Here is a 17799-nt window from a genome sequence, read left to right as displayed (position 1 = left end):
GTTGGTTATTACCAACAGTTTGTGCTGCACCGAGGGGTTTATCTAAGCCATGGAAATATGTTGTGAACACAGAGCAGATAAAGCTCAGCACACATGAAGAGGTGAGAACAGGCACACTCATTAATGACACTTGCTCTTGAATTGTCAAAGTTTCTCTGAGCAAGAAATTCCATTTTGGCCTAAAAACCGTGATCCTATGCCATTTAAGCTGCTCCACTGTAACTTCATGCTACACCTACACAAATTTCTGGCTGAAATGGTGCCCACTTGCACACATACAGGTGCATATGGCAGTCACAGCAATAGGGTTCAAGCGACCCTTACGTGTGTACCAGCGCGCCTCTCCGGAGGGCTGAGACCAAAGGAAAGGCTCTCCTCCCTTCACGCAGCCTGCCCTGCTGCCCTGTCACTGCTCAGCCTGCGCTGGCAGCCCCAGCCGTCCCGCCGGCACGCAGTGATGCTGCTGCGGCTCTGCCAGCCGCTCTGCGGGGCAGCACAAGTGGGAAGAGGCTTTGCTTCATTCTCTGCCACACAGCAATAAGTGGGCAGAGCACAGCTGCAGCCTGCTCACGCTTAGGGAAGGAGAAACAAGTTAGGGCTCCCATCTGTGTGGTGGCTATTAAGGGAACCTACCCATTTCCAAGCCACCAAAAACGGACGGAGCTACGCAGTTCCCTTTTGCTGATGACATTTGCTTTAGGAAACTCTCAGCATGTTTATTTTGCAAACAGCATTTTGCTTGAAAATTACAAAGGAATCAGAAGTGCCACTTGCTGTTAGACAACATTATAATGCAAAATGAAGCACAACTATTGTGGTGGGAGAACACATTCATTAACTCAAGAGAGTTGGCAGTCTTCTGATATTTAGAAGATTTTTCTCAAATTCAACCCCCTGGAGTCATGTGATGAAAAATCTAGATTTTCCTCCTCTAAAAAAAACATTTTTAAGCAGCCATCGTAACTGCAGGAATTGAAGGCGTTGAAAGCTACTGACCCAGGGGGCAAGCATAAGAATGCAATGCTGAAGCATGATCTATTTGCAGGGCAATATTGTGAATCTCAACGTTAGGTTTAGTAACCAAATAGCCAGCATATATGACTTCTGTTTCTTGTCTCCACATCAAAAGCAAAGTCATTCATTGGTTTATCTTTTAAGACAGTTTATGGCTGCTTAAAAATGAAGATACTGGGCCTAATTCTTGTTTTGTGTTACAGCACCATAATTGTGCTGACTTGCAAATGGCTGTGATTAACATTAGAATAACGTAGCATGTTCAGGAGATGTGCTTTGCTGTAGAAGTACCCAGCAATCTGGGTACTTGAAAAATTGCCTATCTACAAGATGTGTTTTTCAAATAAGGGTTCTTAAAAGAGCACAAATGGATCTATGCAAGTCTATTACTTCTGTGAGGAGCGAAATTGGACATGTCAAGCTGCACAGGAACAAAAGGAGATGGCCACATCCTTTGAAGATACATTAAGGGGAAAGAAAAGAAAAAAGGAGACAAACCAAGTTTAGCTGTCACGTATTTTCTTCATGCACCTCTTATCCATTAGCTCAGCAGAGGCCATAAGGAAAAAAAGGAAACGTCAGGCTGTACTTCCTTGCAGTACATTTGGATTTGGTGAGCCCACCCTTCCTACTGGCACCCTCATTTCTGAAGCACACAGAATCAGTGTGCAGATACAGGGGGTCATAAAGCTGGAAAAAAACCCACTTGTTTTCAGTGGACAGATCCCAAAGCCACAGCTGCACACAAATAACGACTTTGAGTAATTTGAAAAAGCCTTGTTTGAGGTCACCACCTTTACCATGTACTTAAACCAGCTCTGTTATGCAGTAGAGCAAAATGAATTTAATTTGAAAGAGACATTTGGCACGTGGCATTTGGAACACCTGCCTCAAGTCTACCTATGAAGTCATTTCAATTTGAAAAATTAAATTTTGAAGCCACCACTTAACAGAAACTTTCTTAATTCCTTTGGATGAGGCCAGATTTTCTCCCTCCTTCACACACAATCCCAAGTGAGTTTCCCATGCTCTGTCCCCAGAGCACAGCACACCGTCAGCAAAAAGGCCAACAAAAATGGGAGCAAATATTCCGCGAGACATCAAATGCTAATTCTAAATAATATGTAGCACTTTTTTCTTGTTTGGATTTGCATTGAGTTTCTATCTATTCTCATTTCTGGAGGCACTACTGCCAAGGAGGCTGATAATGTAGTAGGACAGCAAATAGAAGTTAATGAAAGATGGTAACTTTACAGCATATGTGCAAACACAAAATATTCTGGAAGTATAACTAACATGGACGCCTCTCCTCATGGAAAGTGCTCTTCCAGAACAAGGATTGGACACGTGCCCCAGGCTGGCTCCCAAGAACCCAACCCCGCTCTGCTTTTAGAGGCTTGAACTCGTTTTAGCACTCAAGTACAGCTCACAAGGAGTGACCTGTAAGGGCGAGCAAACACAGCACCCTACCAACACCTATTAGCTTCTTGCTCATACAAAACATGTTCTACATGTACGTGTCTGGCACAAACAGAGTACGTATCACCTTCGCCTTCAAAGTAAAAGCAATACGCCTGTTTTGCCTCCAAGTTCCCACCTGTAAAGCTCCCGAGCAGCAGAGCAGCGCTGCAGCTGTCAGACAGAGCACACGCAGCCCAGTGCTCACTGAGGCTTCAGAGATAAGAGATAAGCAATACTTTATATTTCACTCAGATGGAGATTACGAGCCAGGGAAAAGCAAGCTCAAAAAGGTGAATGGCTTCTTTTGGCTTTAGCTGAAATCTCTGTATAGTCTCCAATGAAAAACTGGCACTGAGGTCAAGCAACGATATGGGAATTCTGTAGTCAATAAAATAACTGTTTTTTAAGCTCTGAGACAGAAAAATTCAATGAGGAATGACCACTTACTGAAAGGGTCATCGTCCAACAGAGAGAAAATTGCTAGAGCAACAAAAAGCCCAGAAGTATTCCTCAGTTTATAGAAACCACAGAGAAGGGCAAATTCTAAATCCGTCTCCTCCCAGTATTAATCTAGTTTGCCTCTAAGGATCAATCTGTACAGCAGAAACCACACAGTGACTGTGCAGGCAAGTCCTTTCTTCCCTGAAATGTGAGCTTAAATCATAAATCAAAACTATGGCTTCACAGTCACACGCCAACACTTAAATATTTAAATATCTACGGGGGGATGAGGGATGGATCCAGCACTGCACTAACCCTGCCTGCTGCCCCACACCGGGTGGTGAGGCCAAGCTCCAGCAGCTCCTGCAGGAGCCCTGCAGCAGGACCTGCATGCACTGCACTGCTCACTGCAAGGCAGAGCAGCCCCCTGCCTGTCACAGGACAACGTCCCACTGTAGCATAAATAAAAGTCAGTGATATATAAACACAAAACATCCCTCTCCCACAACCCCAGCTTGCTGCAACTGTTCTGCTTCCTGGTAATCGTTCTTCAAACATCTGAAGCTTCAAGCATTTTCAAACATCTTCTCCCCACTTGCTTGCTTTGGTGCTCCAAAAGCAAAGAATTTGGTTTGCTAATTACTGCAGTCAGGGGAGGTGGGGAAGATGAGGAGCAGATTTAACAGACCGTACGAGCAGGATTCCCCTCAGCACTTTATCCTTCAGATACACCCGTGTGTAAGCCCAACACTGAGGAGCACTTGACTCAGCCTCAGTTTGGAGTAGGTATAAATTAATTGCTATCTAATAGGATTCAAATTGGTACAAGGGATCCCATCATTACAGGACAAGAAAGAGTAGGACCGCAGTCCATTAGCTGGCTAGCAAAGGGCTTCGGTCAATGCAGTGGAACAAGCAACACCGCTGTCGAGACATGATGAATTGGTACCTCAATAATTGTAATTTATGAGTCACTGGTGCTGAACTACCAGGTGGGAAAGGATTAAACCGAAGCAGCGTTTATGGAGGGAACGACATTCCCTTTGCAAGGTCTAACTGGAAATAATTTTACATCGGAGTGAAGATGTGTCACAGCTTAATTCAAGCAGCAGTTATGTGTACCAGAGGATGAAAGCGTAAATCAGCGGCAGACAGGGACACAGGCAGCTCCTGGTATCAGATGCAGTGGGGCTGTGCAGCCTCTGACAGGTCAGGGATGCCCGGTGCTGGGCCGGATCAAGGTCCCCAGCACAAGGCACAGCCGCCTGTGCCCTGAGACATGCAGTGAACTGCAGCCCCTGCCTCGCCGTGCTTGGAAACGGACATTAGAACTACTAGATGAGACCGGCCTGTGGATATTTAAAGTCATGTGTGACAAACAGGCTTTATGTAATGAATTACGGTTAAGCTGAGAGAGTAAACTTGACAGACATGCACACGCATTCGCATTCACACAAAGCCTGGCTGTCCCACTTCCACATGAGCGGCTCGAAGGGAACAGAGCGCAGCACGGCTGAGTGCACCTGCGCTGCTTCCCTTGCAGGTAGCGCAGGCAGGGCTGGCAGCACACGGCAGCGGCCCCGGGGGCTTACATTCCTCTTCCTCTACTCTGCAAAAGCCCATGCCTCTGAATATTCATAACTTGTTGCTAAATTAAGCAACCATTCACATGGTTATTAATGCTACGCTTCCCTCTCATTTTGCTGGGCAGACAGAATTTTAGGAATTTGGAATATTCTGCACTTGGTTTCAGAAAACAGAATGCAACTCAACAAAGCCGGCCGTGCCAGCACAACTTGCCGCAGGCGGCTGCTTTCCTCTGCTCGGGGACATCTTTGGGGTGTGAGGCCCCATGGCTGGAGCCCACCAGCTCAGCTCCTGCTGCCTCATCCCACCTGCGCTCAGGGAGGGAGAGGTGATGGTTCCCCATGTGTTCACATCAGGGGATGACAAGGCTCTGCTGGATGGGAAGGCATGGGGCTGAGCAAAAGGCAGCAGAGACAAACCCCACTGCTGGGAACAGGGGTAACTCCACACTGAACTGCAGAAAATGTCTTCCTTGGTGAGCCAGAGCAATGGCAGTCCTTTGTAGCCCCCCGCACTTGGCCTCCTGCACATCTCCTGCCTGACATTACACAGCCACGCGGGGCTGCTTCAGAGCAACGGATACCTGAGTGCTTCCTCAGGCATACAGAAGTAGATCTTCCGAAGAAGATCTACTTCCTGAGAAGCCAGCTACTAAAGACAGAAAGCCACAAAATTATATGCTTAGTATTTCTAACTGGCTCTTCACCCCTGGAAGACCTCTGGAGGCTTTATCGTTAAGAAAATGCTTAGGCTAGAAAACAGGCCCGATGAGTTAGCTGCCAGGATCCCTCCCTAGGTTTGAACTGTGAAACTTCCTCAGCACTCACACCTAGCCCCACCACGGCACGCTGCTGAATGCCACTGTTAGATCACCTCCAGCGGATGCCGGAGCTTTCTGCAAGGTTTGCTGGCTTCAGTTATTGGAGGATGCCCAGACCCCAGCGCAAGGTCTTGGAAACTGCTAAGGGATTTTTGTCCCTGCCAGCAAGAGAGGCCACATTTGGCAGAATACATCCTTCAAACCTCACAAATCTACCAATTAGCATTGTGAAGGAGAATAGGGCTGAGCCTCCACTCTGATTGAGTTATTTTGTGAAGAAAGAGGAACACAGAGCTTAAAATTACAATCTGGAAACAGGAGGAAAAAACCAAAGATCTCGCAGCAGTACCTACCATTATGATAGAGATTAAGATTCCTATTCAATTCAGAGACAAAATTATCAAACAGAAATTAGTTCCTTGTGGAGCTGTACCAGATGAAGGTCAGCTTCTCATAGTGAAGGCTGTATCATGTCCAGTTTTTTCTTTTAGTATATATAATTAATATTGGAAAAATCTTCTTTCTACCTCAGAAATAAGGAGAAGATGGAATGTTATTGACTACATCCTAATTCCTTCAGCACAAACTATTGTTAAAGCTTACTTTAACAATAAGGGAGTTAACTAAGGGCTCTCATTTGTGTATCTGCATTAACAGACTTTGTTTCATTTAAGGACTAATAAACCTTCCCACATTGAGCCATGTTAGCAGATACATCTCAATAGGTCTTCAAACTGCAGGAAAATACCTGATCGATGCAAGGCACATGGGCTGCTGAACAGTGCAAAAAAGTCACCCTTTTCTGCTTCTGGAAATGAATACAGTTGAAGCAGTAGAAATTCCTGTTATTACCAAGGCGAGTTAAAGACAGCTTGCCAAAATAAATACATAACCCTCCGATAATGCCACATGAGGAAATCTCTCCAATGATTAGAAATTATGTCCCGCTTCCCATTCGTGGAGCACAGCATACAACTTGCAAAAGCTTGCACATTTACTTGCAGAAATCTGTTAAAGGAACCCATTTGTTCTTGTAAGAGGCACCGAACAGAAAAATGGAGACAAAGGAAGACTGGTTATTGGGATTTACGTAAATACCTACGTGACAAAGGAGCAAGAAATCTCTGGGATTTAGGTTCTCAGCTGCCTGAATGCTCATGGTGGTAGTTCCTTATCAGAACACTTTTGTTGGGTTTCTTTCTGTGTGCTTTCAAGTTATGAACAGCAGAGTACATTTTCTCAAAGCTGGCTTTGGCCAACCAACTTCCACACATTCCCCTGCATTCTGACTTCAGTCCCCAGCCCAGCCCTGCAGCACAGAAGCCCCACAGACGCCCAGCAGCTGCTGTCCCAGGCAGCTTGGGATCGAACAACAAGCATGCTGGAACGCTTCCCTTGCAGCTAAAGGCAGAGCAAACAACGTGCAAGAAGCCTCCAGGAGCTACAGCACTGCTCCTTTCTCGACATCTCCTATTATTATTTCTTTTTTTTTTTCACTTTCCAACTGAAATAACCCTTTCGTAAACCCAATTCTTCCCAATGCTCTCAGTTTCAATAAACAATAACAGCCAGGTGTTTGTCAAGATCCCATACAACTTATTCTGCAACCCTTCTGCCTGTGGCTTTGCCTGAGGCTTACACCTATGTGAGGCGGCCCAAGGCTGTCAGACACTTCACTTCCCACTAAAGAACACAGGGGAAAAAAAAAACAAAAAAAAACACACAACCTACTTTTTTTTCTCCTTTTTGTCTGGGACTCTTTATTTATTACATCTGCTGCCACATGCTCCTAACAACGTCCTCTAACGAGCAGCCCTACAGGGTCACACGTGTCCCCAGATCCAGTTACTGGAGGCCCCAGTGCTGCTGGGATGGACTGGCTGGGGCAGGGATGGATCCCGTTGTTCCTTCGCTTCACTGGAAGTTATGGGGTAAAAGAAAAGAAAAAAGCTACCACAAATACATTTTTCCCTCTGCTTTCCACAAGCTAGGTAAGCAGGGGGGAACATTGGGCAGCAAAGGGCTAGCAGAAGAGCTGGTGTTTGTATGGACATATAAAAGCACGCCCTGTCTGAACCAGCTACTTGCTGCATAGAGATGGTTCAGAATAAGGCCAAGGGGACAGCAAAGATGTCTTAATGGAACACCTGCAGAGCTGTTTGGTTTGGGGACAAACCAAAAACTCACGCTGTGGGTGCTGCTTGGTGTTCTTTAACCAAGGCTCGAACAATTCAGCACCTCGCCGCAGTCACAGCACTGACAGGCAGCGACGCCAACTCTGAGGTGCTCCCACTGGTTCTGCCATCGTGCAACCAGCAGCTGGGATGAAAGCTGGGAACTCCTGCAAACACGGGGCAAGTGGCCCCTTTAAGACATCGCCCCAGAAGTCAGAGTGCCCTTTGCAAGTGGCTGTAATGGCTCCAAATGAAGGCCGAGCTGTTCCTTACCCATGCATAACTTCACTGCTTCTGTTCCTCCACACCCTGCCCAGCTGGCATCATTTGCAGATGGTTTTTGGCACTGACTCAAAATTTAGCCCAAACTCAAAGCTTGATCCCACAGCCCTGCTCCTCCCGAGGGACAGCTAAACAAGGCTTTTGTTGTGATAACACCATAGGCTCCAACCCATGCTGACAGAACTCCGGCCGTACCAACGAGGACAGCTTATGTCACACAACAGCTGGAGAAGAGAAGGCTCAAACCCCAACAGAGCCCCAGTCACTTTGTTTCACCTGACTGGACTAAAGACCCGTGTGAACACACAGGCTGCATTCTAAAAACCCCAAAGTTGGCACACGTTTAAATGAGCGCACACCTCGGTGGTGTCCAAAACCAATGCTGGCACAAGGGATGAGCGTGGCCCAGCAGAAGCAGTCACGAGCTGCTTTGCACAAATGCATCCCCCATGCCCACATCAAACCCCAACACAACCTCAGTCCTCCTTTCCCTTTAAGCAGAGATGGCACCGCCACCGCCGATGGCATGGCACTGACAAAGAAGGGCTGAAATTCAGACCCAAATTGTTATTCCCCTCAGCTAGGCAGCTATGCACAAGAAACACAGCTTGTAAACACTTCTTTGTCAAACACTCAATTACGAGCTGCTTTATGAACAAAATGAGGCAGTCGCAAGGAAACAAGAGATGGAAATGGGGAAGCAACATGAAATGGCACGCAGCCATCAGGCCCACTGGCAGAGGTCATTGCTCAGCAAGGACACGTGCTGGGGGAGTGCTGGGTTCAGCTGCTGGGAACAGGGTTTGGGTTTTGTGGATACAGACTCCATGCTCTGTTTTACGGATTATTTGCCGTGATGTAAGCAAAGAATAACTTCTTTACTTCTACACGATTGGTTTTGGCAATATGCACCTGGAAGACATGTAACGTACAAATGAGATACAAGTTAAAAAACTCAATTCAGGTAACATTTGTAATATGGCTGTGTTCCTTCACGCCACCCTCACTCACCTCTATCAGCTCATAACAAAGCAGTGTCAGTGTATAATGTTCAGAAAGCATTTTTTCCTCCTAAATTAAAGCTGCAAATGCTCTTCAGAGCAGACCCATCTGCCCAGCTGAACCACTGCCATCTCCCATGCTAAAGGACAAACTCCAAAAAGATACCTCTGATTGACACTACAGCCAATAATGCCACGTCGAGCCACAAAATGCTGTCCTACAATCACACAGAAGTTTCAAGAAGGAGCAGAAAGAGCTTGCTGAGACCCAGCACCGCCTGCCGGGAGGTGCAGCACCAGAAGGGGCTCAGCACTGTGGCCCTGCTCCATCCCTTACTCTGCCCTTGGATTCTTTATCAACATTATTGCAGTGGTTAAGGTTTCCCTTGGAAAAGCTTTTTCCTTGTTCTTACTATTGGATGACAATTAGCATGAAATGCTGTAGGAGACATCAGAGAGCACAACATGAAAACCATTACTGTCTTAAATGCTAACTTGCACTGGATTTGCAGCAGCCGAAGGAAGAATCTTGCCTGTGCACCTTTCCCTAGTGCCTAAATCAAAGCCTTTTACTGGAAGACAGTGAGATGTGGAGGGAAATGTGAAGCCAAAAGATTCGTTTTTAAATTAAACGATCTGCGTGTATTTACATAACTAACATTAAACACAAGCCCTCAGAATCCAGCAGCCACCCAAGTAATACTTGGCTTTGTAACCTGAACAACTCCAAACGCAAGGAACCAGAAAAGAGAGGAAGCCACCAGGGCTGGGAGGGGAACAATTTTGCATTTAACAGATAATTTGTCTAATTCCTAAAAGTTGCTTTGTTCTCCTTGCTGTATTTTTTTTTCTTTAATAAATTGATTTCAAGGCTCAACTTCAGGAAAAAAAACAAACTGAGAATCAATGTACAGTGCTAATGCCTGAAAAGACCTACAGACATGGCACACTTCCACTTGAGTTCAAAAAGCATATACATGCCTGTGTGCCCCTTAGGACCCCTCATCCCGCAGGCCTGGGAGAGCTTTACATCTATCACAAACCTCCGCTGGCTTTATTGAATTCTTTGATTTTTTAGATGCAGTACTGGAGAAAATAGCCCAGGTTCCACATACTGACTTCACCAAATAACTGCAATGCCATTGACCTGAACAGCTACTAGTAACCTTGCTTGAAGGCCTAAGGAAAAAAGAGCAAGCACTTACGTTACCTAAGCGACGTCTCCAAACCAAAGGCGTGTTTGCTCAAGCTGTGCACATTCTCAGCAGTCGTGCAAACCACCCAGCAGGCAGAAGCATGAAAATGAGCTCCTTAAGAACCCACACGGCAAAGAGAGGCTGAGGGATGCGGTAATGCTGCCTGAGGCTGCCGATGGGGCGCAAGCTCCCTGCGGCCGGCCGGGAGAACTGGGCCAGCACCACAGCACAGCCCAGCAGCCCCCAAGCAGCCCTGCTGTGGCTGTTGTAATGCTGCCTCCTGCACGACTGGATACCACAGCCAACAGCAAGCATGGGCGCATTCCGCATTGGCTGTGCTTGGTTCTCACACACATATTTGAGCATCCCCAAAATCGCAGGATGATCACAAAGCAAGGACCCAAACCCCTGCCCGCTGCTGCCCAGAGACTGGGCTTTATTGCAGACAGTTGGTGTATGCCTAGGAATGCAGGATACACGTAGGTAACAGATGCTAAACTCTCACATCAAACTAGCTGAAACGTCAGGCGGTTGGTGGCTAACTCACGATGGAATAACTCTTTGGATGCTTCTTGCCCAAACCAGAAAAACAACACATAAAAAGGCCGTGATGCTCCAGCTGCTCATGCCTGAGCCCCCTCCGCAGCAGCTCCGTGACAGCCAGCACAAGGACTCTACAGCTCGTGGGATGCCTGGGCCGTGCCCACCCATGACACAAAGGCACAGAGCAGAGAAGCCTCCTGCCTGCTCCCAGCTCTGGGCTCCTTCACGCAGCGTGACGAGCCATGGACAGGGCACCAAAGACCCCTCTGCTCTTTTCCACTGCTCCAACCACAAGATACAACTGCAGCACTCTGAGTGGTGGTCCCTCTCTTCCCCAATGACAAATACATCATACCAAAAAAGACTGAGAAGAGGGAAGAAAGATAAAGAAAGGGGACTTTGTGCATTGTGTCAGCCAATTACATTCAACAGAGGAAAAGATACGAGTGGTTATAGCTTCTTGTAAATTACTTCATCTAATTAAATTCCCTTCTCTAAATTACAAACCATTTAGCTCTTCTTTTACAACAATGTCACCAATGACCACCAACAACCTTTTTTATAGTCTGATGCCACCCAAGTTGTTAGTGATGAAATTTTCTTTTTATTTCTTCCTTTCCAAAGGAGCCACTGTAAAGAGACTCACAGCTGCTTCGAGAGGAGCCAGGTGGCTTTGCTTCCCCTCATACTGCCCAAAGTCTGAGCTGCATTTAAGCAACACGACCTACCTGAGGTCACTCTCAGCCAACTGACTGTAGGCAGAGAAGTTACACTTCAGTTTTGTTCTACAATCAGTAGAATCTCCCCTCACACCTTCAATAAATGTTATCTCCTCAATTTATGTAGGGCTTCGATACAGATTTTTGAGCTTAAGCAAAGGTGCAGCTTTCAGGAGTTCTGTGGCACTGCCCTGCACCTGAAACAGTGTTACAGAGATCTGTGCATCACAAAGACTGCCTGCGACCCAGTGATCAGCAAGGTACCTGCGTCACAGCTCTGACCACATTTCTGCACTCCATGTGGCACTTCGAAGGACCACTGAGCCAAGAGCTCAGTCAACACCACCAGGCTCTCCTGTAGCAAAGTGGGCTTTGCATTGACTTCAGGAATGGCTGTGAATTCCTGGATACATTTAGCCAAAACAACAGCGCTTCTTGCTAACAGCAGGGTTTCACTCGGGACATAACCACCCTCTATTTATTTACAGAGGATTTTCCTCCTGCCCCTGTTGTGCTATGCCCACTGCTCCCCTTGTACTTCAATGCAGCAAACAGAACACCAAGTGCCTAACCAGGACTTAAAGCAGATTTTTAAATTAGTTCCTGACAGTGCAAACAGATTGCTATCGACTGAAATGAGGCTGATTTTAGGCCCTGGATTAGCAAACCTAATGACTAAACACTGTATGCCATTGCAGTACTTTGCGCGGTGCCTCCCCAGCGGTTTCCCGGGCAGCTGTGCAGGCTCAGCGCGGGCAGATTAGTGCACAGGAGCAGGGGAAGGCCATCTGCGCCTGCCCTGCAGCCCTGCTCAGGAACAGGGCCCTGCTCCGACCCCCCCAGGCAGGCCTCGGGCACTGCAGCCTCATTAGGAGCTTTGAAGTCAGCGGAGAGCCGGGGGTGCAGCAGGTGCTGGGGCACTGCTGAGCACGGCGTGCAGCCTGCTCTGCGCCCGGCGGAGGCTGAAGCAGAGCCCCACCAGCCCAACCTCCCAGCCAACACAAACACGCTTAAAGCTAACTGCTTCAGAGCTTGTATGCTCTAACTGCAAAGTCTCGTGCTTACAAAAGTAGAAATGGAGGCCACTTTCAAGCAATGCATGAAGCAACGTTTTCCTGATTAAAAGAAAATGGACGTGTTTTGTTTTGTTTTTTATTTTTCCCTTGCGCTTTGTTGTTTAGATTCAAAGAACATTTAAATAATACCTGCTAACAAAAAGGGTAACAGCAATTAGAAACAAAAAGAAACCGGTTTGTATCATTTCAGCATTCAAAAGTGGGGAAATGCAAGCACCAAACAAGCGCATACCAAACCAATCCCCCAAACCCACATGAAAGGCAAGGTTTTTTTCCCCCCCAGTTAGCTCTCTAGAATTGGTTGCTTTTAACAGCTTGAGACACTTCAGGTAAGAGAGTAAGACTGTTATATTTAGACCCTTTCAGACGGCATTCAGCTTCTGAGCACTGCGCTGAGCCGTGAGGGACAGGAACCCCCACCTCTCCAGACCCAGAGGCTGTGTTTGGACTCCTCCTACCTGGCTGCTGAGCCTGGGCTGAGAAGTGCACCTTTTGGTCTCCAGACTCCCACAAACACTGCCTCCAGCCCACCAAGGCTTTCAAAAACACGTTATTATTCCAGAGTTACCGTTTATCATCATCTGGAAACATGCAAATAGAAATCAAGCAGCTACAAGCTCCTATTGCCCATCAACACAAGCAGCATGATGCCAATGGGATCATCCTGTTAGCCCAGCAAGTTCCAGACTGCTTCTCTCTGACTTGGGAAGAGAGTCCCATAGCCCTTCCACACCACCACACAATGCGGGGCCAAAGGTACTCAACTGGTTCGAAGATTGGCTGCTTTCACCTGGACATGGAACCTGGGATGGAACACGACCTGGCACCAAGCCTTAAGCTCCAATTAGCACTAACCCGACACAATGTTCTTCTGGGGGTGTTATATTCATCAACGAATGTCAGATAACGAGCTGATAAGCACCACAGAAAAAGCATGCAAGTAGGTAATCAAACACATTAATGTCATTTAGTGGTTCCAGTCCAACATGACACATTAATCATCAATAACAGTCAGCAGAATGACGAAGGCTGGGGAGTGAATGAGACACAGGAATTAGCTCTGCTTTCCCTTCCCCTAGGACATCACAGAGATGTCACACCTCCGAAGCAACGTGACAGCATTAGCTGCGTGCCCTTTCCTCCCATGCTCTCAGCCCAGCAAGCTATTTATAAGCATGAAATATGTGCCACAGAACCCTGTTCTCATCTGCTTCTTTGAGACACTTCTCATCCTGGGTGACCTAAACAGTGGGTGAGAAAAGGAAGGAGGAGGTGTAAGACAGTCATCTTCATGACAAATGACTATTTGCAGAACAGAGTGTTATTCCAACCACATTTAACATCTAAACACGTTCAGTACGCAGTGAGGCTCCCAGGCTGACTAACCACAGCTCACTTGAACCATCAGCAACTCCTCCCCACCAGCACTGACTCTGTTCAGAAGGAGACCAGCCCACTTTCAGGCAGCACACAAAATGCCTACAGGTCCTGAACTTGGGGAGAAACCCCTGTTCTATGTGCAGACCTATCAGCGACTCCAAACATGAACTCAACACCGAAGAGAGCAACACCGCACAGCTAAGGCTCAGTGAAAGATGCACGAAGTCACAGGATGGCTCTCTGAAAACTGGAAGAGCAACTCAGCATAACACCAGAAAATATGACCCCACCTCGCAGCTCGAGCGGTTTGGTTGCCTTCTGTCAGACGGCAGCAGCTGCAGTCAGCACCTTTCCAAGCAAAGAGGATGAGAACAGATCCAAATCCCAACATCTGCCCCAAAGACATACAGCTATTTGGAACTCCCTCTGTTCCCTCCGCTTGGCTGGAGCAGGAATAGGGGGACGAGATTCCCACGTGCAGCTGAGCAGGAGGCTGGGAGGACAGATCAGCTCCTGCAGTTCTCTCCCTGTAGCCTGAGGTACAGAGAACCGAATATTCAGAAGCAAACAGGAATCCGGATGTTTTGTCAGAAGGAGTGAAGTATTAATCTAATTTTCTAAACAAAGCAGACAACCTGGCACTCAAAGCAGCTTACCACTTTGCACCTCTGTACACGGATTAGCAGAGCGCTGTAATTATAATGCCCAATTTGATTTATTAGAGGCTGCTCAGAAAGGATGACAATTCTGTTGAATTGTGAAAAGAAGTGATGAGAGTATAAGGAAAGCTGCAAATTGATCAGTAATTTCCAAGCAATGTCTCAATATAATTAGCATTAATTACAGTAAGCTTTTCAAATTAGTTACAAAGCTATGTTTAATAACCCTGAGATGCAAAAATCACCCCCAACTTCCAGAAAACTCTGTATTACAGCCAATTTGTCTAGACAGTTTGGCAGGAAATGCCAGAATCCTAGGTGTGAAGCTGTGGTTATTTAAAATACATTTAAGTTCCCTATATCATTTGCATAATTAGTTTGAACTAAGAATACCTTAGTTTGTCTACCTTGGATGTTGCTGCTACTTCCAGCAGCCTTACAGGCCTGAAAACTTGTCTGGATTCCACAACAATATCAGCTAGCATAATATGAGCTATTTTCAAAAGCTTCATTTGCAACAAAAGACGAATTCAAAGTGTGACTTGTTGAAAGATGTGCAGTGTATTATTGAGTGAATCATCACAGGTTTTATTTTATAGTCTTTGTGCAAACTTCTTGTTCTTTTGGGGGTTCGACACTTAAACCACCAGGAGACCAAAGAAAAGGTTAAGCCACGGATGAAAGCGAGATGAATTCAGGGACCAGCGGATGAGGCAGCCAACGCCTGCTCTCTCCACCCACAGCAGCCCAACACTAGCCAGAAGAATCACCTGCCAGCCATACCCATGGCAATGTGCTCATTTCTCAGAGCAGAAATATAAAGCATCCAAATATTTGGTCAACTAAGGCTGCAGAATATAATTGCAGAAACGGGAACCTGGCCAGCGTGCCAAAGCCTCCTGCCCCCAGAGGTAGGAAAGGCAGCATCACAACATCCCTAGTGGCCACGAGTACCAAGCCTCAGTTATGTATTCCATGCAGAAGCTGTCCATACTAACAGCCCTTTCCTCTCGTGCAGCAGTGAGGAGCTGGCTCACCCCGACTCCGGGAAGACCCTGCCCCCAGACATCTACTACAGACAGCTAAGCTGCACTGAACTTGCTGCAGCGTGAGCTTTGCCTGGAGGAAACAACCCTAACCCTTCACAGAGGAGCATTTACTGAAGCCAGGCCTTCACGCTGCAGAGATTTTGAAGGCAATCAAGAACTAATGACCTCCTGCAGTGCTCCTGGTCTCCACACTCACACCCAGCTGCATCCACGTGACAATCTGAAGGGTTCCTCCAGGAACAAGCACTGATCAGCAGTAGCTTTATCTGCACTTTGCAAGGGGTGACAGACACGGTGGGGGCTTCTTCACATAAATAAATAAAAACACTTGACACAATAGCTTCACAAGGCAGAAAGCAGAGGAACTAATGAAGTACAGTATCGCAACCCCAGTCTAAGAAGCAGTTAAGAATACCATAAAGCATTATTGCTTCTAAATATTTTGTATCAGATGCTTTCTGGGGAAATGCAGGCTTACCACTTCCAGGTTTTGATGTCAAGAAAGGATCTCAGTTGCACGTTTTAGTTTCACTGAAAGACTGAGCATCTATTTACCCCTATAAAAAGTAATTTTAATTTGCACAGACTGTGTATTTGTGCACAAAGCCATTGCACCTGTAACTAGAGGGGGGAACTGAAACCCAATCACTTGACTACTAGCAAGAGCAAACAAGAAACCTGATCTATTTCAGTTATATATACAGAGGCAATTATAAAAACAAAACATTTGGTACCACTTTGGGGAGTTAAAAAGAAAATAAACCTGGCAAGTATTTTACTAGAAATGCCTGATCACATGATTTGCTACCTGTTTCCAAGCAGAGAAGTAGTAACATATGGACAGAAGTCATTTGCTGTAAATTATTTCCATTATTTTTCTTTAAATTAAAATGAAGAAGTTCGAATATAATGAGAACAATGAGCTACTAGAAGAGTGGGGCTGTAAGAAGACCCACAGAGCTCCTAATGTAAAACGCACTGAGCCCTTCTGAAGGAGCATCTTGTGATGTAAGCACAAATGACTGCAAGGGTGGAGAGGTTACACCGAGGGTTGTGTTACAGGACCTTATTGATCCTTTCAGATCCTAAAATATCGAAAGCCTTTGGAAGGAAAATACTTCCAATAATATGGTGAATTCCATCTTCTGTTGTTTGGCACACTTACAGAACTGGTGTCATGGAGCAGAAGGTGCACTTCACTGCATCGTGAAGAATTGAAAATAGTTCTTTTGTCATAGTATACTTTTCAGCTTGGAACAAGAGCTGGAGGTTCAAATACACCAATCTTCCCACCAGCCACCACCCGGCACTGTGCTAACGGACACCTGGAAGGTGCTCACAAATGATGGCTGCTGTGCCTTGTGCATTTCAAGCTGATGAACGAGCACTGAGTCACCAGCAGATCTCCATGCTGAGCAGCAGCAAGCACTAAGCAGCCTGCTAAGCACAGAGCCTCTCCTTTGCTGCTGCCTGGGCTGCTACAAACTGCCCTGATGGACACCACTAGAATCATCCTCTCCAGCGTCACAACTCTGAAGGAATTAATGCTCTACCGTACTTTAGAAGGGCGCAAAGATTCCCTAAAGCACAACTTCCTCCAAACTGATTTCCAACTTCTGAAATACTTGGATGTTCCCTTCTCAGCACACTCCTTTGGGGGCACATGAACTTAACACATGAGGTGGAGACATCCACGTTTGCAACTCCAGGAGCACATTCACAAGCAGGACTACCCAAAGGAGGCTGTGACCTGCCTGAGAGCCACAAACTCACAGTGCAAATTAACGCATTTTCTCTAAGGACACAAGGGAGCTCTGCTCCTTCCTTCCCACATTACTCAGAATACCTGGTCTTCCATTTCAGTTTATGAAACCTGCCTGCAACACTGACTATTCTCACTTTCCAGCAATCTTATGAGACATTTTCAGCAGCACAGTTACATTAACACCCAGCCTAGGAACGGGGCAGCACCTCAGCGGCCACCACTGCCACGCAGTCACTTCAGATGAGAAGACCTCCCCTACCTGCTTGGTTAGCTTCAGCGGGAGTTTCTTCTTCACGCGTTCTTTGCCTCTTTCTGCCTCTCTCTCTGAGCTCCCCGCATCGTTATTGTGGCCATTTTCACTCGGCTCAGCAGACACACAGTTTTCAGATTCTCTAGGTTTCTTGCCTGGATGCCTCTCCCATTTTTCTTTCCGCTCCTGAGGCTTTAGCGACATGTCCTTCTGTAAAGGAAAAAGAATACAGTAAGCCCTTAATTCTTTAAGACTACTTTTAAGCATTCAGCAATATAAATATTAAATAAAAACACAGACAAGACACCACATTCTTTCCAGAGATGACTTAAGATGAATAATTAGGCATGCACAATGCAAACAGTAATTTTAGATTAGATTA

The 17799-nt window shown here is 46.4% G+C and overlaps 1 protein-coding gene across 24 annotated transcripts in view; it reads right to left on the bottom strand.

Moving 5' to 3' along the window:
* Positions 1–17799, bottom strand: part of FBRSL1 (fibrosin like 1) — a 418694-nt gene that overhangs the window by 293827 nt on the left and 107068 nt on the right. For all 24 annotated transcript variants that reach the window (XM_052691244.1, XM_052691235.1, XM_052691237.1 and 21 more), the window contains exon 2: positions 17427–17627. In XM_052691244.1, the coding sequence (XP_052547204.1) occupies positions 17427–17627 (201 nt within the window). The remainder of the gene's footprint in view (positions 1–17426; positions 17628–17799) is intronic.

The sequence above is a fragment of the Tympanuchus pallidicinctus genome, unplaced genomic scaffold, assembly GCF_026119805.1.
Source record: "Tympanuchus pallidicinctus isolate F22 unplaced genomic scaffold, pur_lepc_1.0 scaffold28, whole genome shotgun sequence".
NCBI classification, from domain to species: Eukaryota; Metazoa; Chordata; class Aves; order Galliformes; family Phasianidae; genus Tympanuchus; species Tympanuchus pallidicinctus.
Note: the sequence above shows the minus strand (reverse complement) of the source record. Positions and strands in the feature narration are given on the sequence as shown.